Genomic DNA, 7,603 nt, shown 5'->3' on the forward strand with positions numbered 1-7,603 from the left:
ACGACAACGGTGACAGGCGGCGACGGACGACGTTGGGACGGAGGTTGAGAGGCGGCGACGAACGACGTTGGGATGGACGGTGAGAGGCGGCCACGGACGATGATGGTGCGAGGCGCCGACGGACGAAGTTGGGACAGCGAGGGCGGCGTCGGGCGGGGTTCGTACGGCGGCGATCCGTGGCGGTGGTGATGTTGGAACTACTGTGATCGGGCGACCAGATGGGGCAGGCGAGAAGATTGGGCGTGCGAGTAGATCATGGTGTTTTTTTTTTGGCCATGCGCGTGGTATACGTATGCCCGACACAACTATACAATACGAGATGGACATACATTTCTTCCGTATAACCATTCTGCCCTTCTACGATTTTGTTGAGAGAGGGTCTACCGAAGCAAGCCCCCAACAAGTTTAGCTAACGAATAACGATGGATGATAACGATTGGAGGTCTCCTTTGTGTTCGCACGGAAGGAGAAGGAACCGGTACTGTGCCAATGTGGTTGCACATGCACATCAGGTCATCAGCTACGTATAGTGAGTACGTAACACGATCTGCTGATTGAACTAGTGGCTCACGAATAGACACCAATCACGATCATGGCCCGCTTGTCTTAGCTGAACCGACGAACCCATCAATGGAGAGGTCTCTGGTGCCGTCCATTGATTGGACGGGCCGTCCAGTCGAAACCTTCGTGTGTTTCCTTCCGGATGAAATGGAGGGGAGGGTTTTGCCTGGTCTCATTAGATCGGGAAAGGGATTAAAACAAGGGTTTTAATGCATGGCGGTATTATGAAAACATGCTCTAGTTTTTTTTTCGAAAAGGATGAAAACATGCTCTAGTGACATTCACCTATTCGAATGCTTTGTCTTTTTAGAACACAGTACAGATGTGGGAGCTCATATATACGCGCATACATTCATTTCTATGAACACACACGCAGACCCTACTCCTATAGTAAGCATCTCCGAGAGTCCGAGCCATCATATCATTTTGAGATTGACGAAGTCACCACAAGGCCTCGTAATCACTTAATCTTAGTGCGCCCCTAACCAAAACCTTGTTTATAACTCTCTAAGCACTCCCTTCAAACTTAATATTTTAAAGAAACTAAAAATAACTCGGTTATATTATAAAGGTCGCGCCTTATGGAAAAGTAAAAAAAACCCTAACTTCGAGCCTGATGGGCTGGCCCAACTGCGTTCGCAGCCAACAAATCCTGGATTAGTTCTGCCATGTCAACAATCCCTGTTTAGGAACACCCTCGAGGTTTAAAATAGATTGGGATCAAAGAGTTCGGTGTGCTGATTTCCAGAATTACAAGTTCAGGGTCGATTTAGTTTTCGTCTAGAAGTTCAAGGTTTGTTTTGGACTTTTTTCTTTTATGAACACACACGTAGACCCTACCTCTATAAGCATATTCAAGAGACTGAGCCAACATATCATTTTGAGATCAACGAAGTCACCACAAGGCCTTGTAATCACTTAATCTTAGGGCGTCCCTAACTAAAACCTTATTTATAACTCTCTAAGCACTCCCACAAACTTAATATTTTAAAGAAACTAAAAATCACTCGGTTATATTATAAAAGGTCCAGCACAAGGACAAAACGCCCCAAACAATAAAAAACAAAGAGAACTCTGGATCACTGAATGACCACTGCCATGCACCGTTACATTGTTGATGACAGTCAGGACGTCTTCGTGCAGGTGCCCACTGAATGATCACTGCCATCGTCAGAACAACCGTTGACGCATTGCTACCTTGTCGAGGACAGTTAGGACGTCTTCGTGCACGGGCCCACTAAACGACCATTGCCACCATCAGAACAAGCATCGACACACCGCTACCTTGTCGAGGACAGTCAGGACTTCTTCGTGCACGTGCCTATTGAGTGACCACTGCCACCGTCAGAACAAACCAGCCAGCCAGCCAACATGGCGCCAGCCAACATGGCGCTAGCCAAAGGCCTGCGTGGCCTAGTCAGATGTGTTTAGGACCTGACCTGCAACAACTTTTAGGACTCAGGTGTGCATTTTCAAACTTTTATGACCTAAATGGCACACTTCAAATACTTTTAAGACCCAGGTGTGCCCTTTCAAACTTTTAGGACCTAAATGGCACATTTGGAATACTTTTAGGGCCTACGTGTGCGTTTTCAAACTTTTAGGACCTACTCTATCCGTTCCGAATTACTTGTCTTAGATTTGTCTAGATACGGAGGTATCTAGTACTAAAATGAGTCTAGATACATCCATATCTAGACAAATCCAAGACAAGTAATTTGGAACGGAGGAAGTAGATGGCACACTTCGAATACTTTTAGAACCGCTGGTGTATTTTACTCCTTTTTTTAAAATCGTCATTTTTTTTGAATTGTGGCTTGACATAGTTCTTGCACAAAGCTATTTTCTCGTTGCCGACATGCATGTATGCATGGTCCACGTACTCCCTCAGTCCGGAAAAAGTTGTCCACTGCTTAGTTCATTTACAATTTTGCAGAAAACCCCTTCTAGCTTCAAATCTCTTGCTAATCACACCCCGCTGCTTCTTCCTCCTTTCTCCGTCGCCGGCGCGCACTGTGGTCCCTCGCGCCACCGTCGGCACCCACCATAGGGCCGAGCGCGTGACAACGGCCAGGGCCTGCGCCACCGCTGTGAACCACCACCGCCCCTGCCCACCTGCGCCGCCCGAGGCGAGCTGCGTCGCCCGCACGGAGGCGAGCTGCGTCGCGCCGTCCACCTGCTCCTCCGCGGCGACCACCTCGACGGGCGGCGGCTCCACTGCTGAAGGGCGCTGCCCCGCCGCCATCCTCTCCTGCCCCGATCCCTTCCGCCGCCGAGGGCTGCATCGCTATCCCCTCCCGCCGCCCAGGGCTGCGCTGCTATCCCTCGCGCCGCCCAGGGCCTGCGCCGGTGCCGCACAGGACCTGCGCGCGCCTGGTTCTCGAGCGCCTGGACCTGGAGCTCCAGGCGGGCCTGGAACTCAAGCTCATCCTCAACCTCGAGCTTCTTCTGCTGCAAGTTGCTGCTCTTCCCCGGCGGGCCTGCTCGTGCTGCCACCCGGAGCTCCCCTGCTTGTGCTTCTGCCGGTGAGAAGAAGAACCCGAGCTCCAATTTCTGTACAGTGCGCTTGTTCATTAATTTGAAACACAATTGATCATCTACTGTGCAGAAATGTTGCAAAAAAGTAAACTGAATGTGTTCAACTCCAATGTCAAAGAAATTAACTGAATGTTCTTGGTCTGGATAAACATGTTCTTCAGTTAACTGGACAAGACTAAATCAAAATGAATGTTCTAGATTGAGTATAAACAATTGGACAAGAAGCAGTAGGTGTACTCGAAATTCTAAACTAAATCAAACTCAATGTTATAGACTGAGTAGAAAAATTGGAGTACTGGAGTCGATCAGTTTGCAGTGAATAGGAGATGCTAAATTTGAGAAAACTACTGAATTATTGTTGCATTCAGTGTGTAGATCATCCAATAGGTGTTCGGTGTTGAAGAAAAGTAAATTTCAGTTGGTCTGTAACTTAAACTGAGATACAAAAAATTGAGTCAATACTCCTCTGTTTTCAGTGAGTACTCCAGTCTCATGCAGGCACATGTCCAGTAGCAAAAAGTTTCAGAAATTTTGGTGCTCACCTTCCATCTTGGCAGTACAAGAAAAACTGAGCAGCCAACTCTTGCCGCTTTGCATGCATTGCTGGCAACTCCAGTAGCTTTACGAAAAAATCGATCATGGCATCTACAGGTTACAAACAAATGAGCAAGATTCAGTTAGATAACCACTGATAGAAGCATGTGAGTGCAAAAAACTTGACAACTGAAATTCAGTTAGATAACAAGAATCTGAATTTTATGCATGAACTTTGAAACTCTGTCAGTGCACAACATTCAGTGTCAATTGAATTTCCATGATTATATGCAGCTAGGTGTTCTCTAGTTACCAAAATGAACAAGGAGTACTTTTAATATCTACTTTTCTCTTTCTTGTTTTTTTTTTTGCTTTTTTGTCTAGGATTCTTCATGGTTTTTTGTTATGATTATATGCTCACCATTCATCTTTTGTATACTCTTGTTATGAGATCAGGCAGGAGCACACAATTATGGATTTGAATTTGATGCCGGAAGAGGAGGACGGAACTCAAGAAGAACAAGCTCAGCAGGGTGACGTTATTGATTTGAATTTGATGCCGAAAGAGGAGGACAAAGCTCAAGAAGAAGAACAAGCTCAACAGGGTGACGCTATTGATTTAAACTTGATGCCGGAAGATGAGGATGAAGACATTGAATTGAATTGGTTTCCTGAAGAGGAAGAAGCTCAAGAGGCACAAGAAGACGCAGAATTGGAAGAAGCTCAATATGCACAAGAAGATGCAGAAGTTCAAGAAGCTCAAGATGCACAAGAAGATGAAGAAGTGCAAGAAGCTGATGCACATGGCAATCCAAGAGGGAAGGACTTGACAGACAAGGAGAGACACGGTGTTTACTTTGCTCTGCGAGTAATCGAGCTTAGAGATGGACAGGTTCACGTGTATGACAAGGTGCTCATCGCGACTATGCTGAATGTTCACCTGCGAACAGTTACAAGAATATGGAATCTAGCCAAACGACAACTTGCAGTAGGCCAAGAAGTTGATGTTTCAAGCAAGAAGAATAAAAGTGGTAGGAAGAGAAAAGAACTAGATCTGTCGAGAACAGCCACAATCCCTTTGAACAAAAGAAGAACAATCCGTTCTCTAGCAAGGTGTTTAGGTGTGCCCCGTTCAACCCTACATGACAAATTTCAATTGCAAGAGCTAAAACGCATCACAAGCACCATCAAACCCACCCTCAAGCCACAGAACAAGATAGCGAGACTAAAGTTCTGCCTATTCATGATGGATGAAAGATGGATATCAAGTCCTTGGCCCAGTTTCAAGCCAATGACAAATATGGTCCACATCGATGAGAAATGGTATGACATGACCCGAGTGAAGAGTAGCTACTACGTACTGCCTGGAGAAGAAGAACCAAATCGAACTGTGCACAATACACATAGCATTGGGAAGGTAATGTTTCTAACAGCTGTGGCCAAACCTCGCTACAATGACGATGGGGAGATGACATTTGATGGAAAACTTGGCATTTGGCCGTTCGTGGTAGAGACCGAGGCACAACGAACAAGCCAGAACAGAGACAGGGGGACAATAGAGTTGAGGCCGGTCAAAGTTACTAGACCTGTGTGCAGAGATTACCTGATCAATAAAGTAATCCCTGCCATTCAAGACAAATGGCCTGACGGTGACGAGGACACAACGATCTTAATTCAACAAGATAATGCAACACCGCATGTCCTCCCTAATGATGCTGGTTTTCTAGAGGCCGTGGCACAGACAGATCTGGATATTCGATTATTGCAACAACCACCGAACAGCCCTGAGCTCAATGTTCTAGATCTTTGTTTCCACTGCTCCCTCCAATCCCTAACCGACTGCAGAGCGCCTATGAATATACAGGAACTGGTACAGGGTGTAGAGGAGGAGTTTGAGAACTACGATCCCCATAAGCTGTTCAAAAGCTTTATGACGTTGCAAGCAGTCATGGTGGAAGTGATGAAAGATCAAGGAGGAAACAACTACAAGATGCCGCATCTGCATAAGGAACGTCTACAGAATGCTGGAGAGGAAATAACCGGTGTATACTGCAGTCCGGAGCTAATTACTGACACCAAGGCCATTATAGAACAAGGAAATGAGTAGATAGGGAAAGGAAAAAGAAAGGGACAAGGAAAAAGAAAGGGACAAGGAAAGAGAAAAGGAATAGGAAAAGAAAGGATAGGAGTATGTCATGTGTATGTCTTGTGTATGTCATGTGTCATGTGTATGTCTTGTGTCATGTGTATGTCATCTACAAAATTATTTGAATTTATTGGAATTAGTTGCATTAAGTTGGAATTATTTGAATTAAGCTAGGTTTATTTGAATTAAGTTGGAATTATTTGAATTAAGCTAGGTTTAATTGAACTAAGTTGGAATTAGCTAGATCTTCTTCTTCATCATCTTCTTCTTCTTCTTCTTCTTCTTCTTCTAGAAGCACAAGCAGTACAAACTCCAGTAGCTAGGCCACATCAGAGACAAATGTTCCTAAACTTGATGTTAATTTAGCCAATGTTCAGAGACAAATCAGAGTTGACAGTAAAGATCAAAATTTCAGACTTGACACATAAATAAAATTTGATTTGATCGCGATTTGAATTGAATTGAGTAGGCCAAGGGGAAATTGAAATTCCAACACAAAACTTGGAGAGCAATAACATATGTTCAGGATTGTTCACAATCAGATTCAGGGGGAATTGGCACTTGATTTGTTCACAATCAGATTCAGGGGGAATTGGCACTTGATTTGTTCACAATCAGGTTCAGGGTTGACAGATTCAGGTTCAGACTTTGTTTCAGTTTATAGAAATGGCTACAAGTTTATAGAAACTTGGTGAACTTGAATCTAGCAGGCTGAAGCATTTTGAAACAATGACAAAAGACTTGACTGCAGTCTAGAACAATGACAAAATTACTTGCCAGATCATGAAACAAATGATAAAATTACTTGAAAAGGAGTACTCCATTTATCTACCTCTTTCATGAAAGGAGTACTCTACTAGACAGCAGCAGTAGTACACCAAGTACTGCCGGCCGCCCTCTAACTAATTCATTCATGGATGATTTTAATCACTGACTCATCCTGCTAGATCCATCACTAAAGCTAATTAGTAATGTGATTTATCTGACATTTGCTAGTTGAGAATAAATGTTCACTCTTATCTCACATTTGCTAGTTGAAATGCATAAATTCAGTTGTTTCAAGTTTCAGTCTAAGCTAGAATTTCCAGTTTACACACAGATGTTTGTCTGCCACGTTTCATGTTTCAGTCTAAGCTAGAATAGGATGAGCTGCTGAAGAAATTAGGCAATTAGCCCATTGTGTCCCCTAGTGTGATCCCCTAGTTACACAAAGATGTTACACACAGATGTTTGTCTGCCATGTTTTGCTAACTGAAGAAATACCAGTTGGCCGACATGCAATCTTAAGCAAATCTCAGAAGCAGCAAATTTCAGTAAAAAAGATCAGTTTTTACCCATAAGTCATGGACGGGAATTGAAGGACGGAGGCTTAACCTGCCAATAAGACGCCACCGCCGTCGTCGAGCTCGCAGTACAGAAGACGTCTCCGCCGCCGTCGAGCTTGCTGTTGTCGGCTACGTCTCCCGCCGTCTGGCCTCGCAGCCACCATATTAGCCTCGCCGACGCCGGATCTAAAGCAGCCGTAGCAGAGTGCGGAGGTCACTAGGAAGGGGGGAAGCTAGGGGAGGAAGGCAAGCTGGAGCTGCGCCGAGCAGGAGAGAGCGGCGGAGGAGGCGGCGAGCTTTGGTGGTGGTGGAGCTGCGCCGCAGCGCCGAGGAGGACCTGGAAATGGCCGCCGCCGAGCAGATCGAAAGAAAAAATCAGTCTTCTCCTCGTCGGGGATCACCATGGGGAACGAGGAGGGGAACAAGGAGGGGGAAGATGTGTGGGAGGCGTGGGGTGGGGGAGGCGTGGTGCGGGAGAGCTCCGGCGATGCGGGGAGCT

General features: G+C 45.5%; 1 protein-coding gene across 1 annotated transcript in view; it reads right to left on the bottom strand.

Annotated features, from left to right (window-relative positions):
- Positions 1-2,418: 2,418 nt before the first annotated feature.
- The window catches only part of LOC119315508, a 6,037-nt gene continuing 852 nt past the window's right edge, over positions 2,419-7,603 (bottom strand). The window contains exons 2-4 of the mRNA XM_037590111.1: positions 7,154-7,233; positions 3,642-3,744; positions 2,419-3,114 (exon numbers count right to left, since the gene is read on the bottom strand). Coding sequence (XP_037446008.1) covers positions 2,530-3,114; positions 3,642-3,744; positions 7,154-7,233 — 768 coding nt within the window. The 3' untranslated portion in view covers positions 2,419-2,529. The remainder of the gene's footprint in view (positions 3,115-3,641; positions 3,745-7,153; positions 7,234-7,603) is intronic.

This window comes from Triticum dicoccoides, chromosome 6A (assembly GCF_002162155.2).
Source record: "Triticum dicoccoides isolate Atlit2015 ecotype Zavitan chromosome 6A, WEW_v2.0, whole genome shotgun sequence".
In the NCBI taxonomy this organism is placed as follows: domain Eukaryota; kingdom Viridiplantae; phylum Streptophyta; class Magnoliopsida; order Poales; family Poaceae; genus Triticum; species Triticum dicoccoides.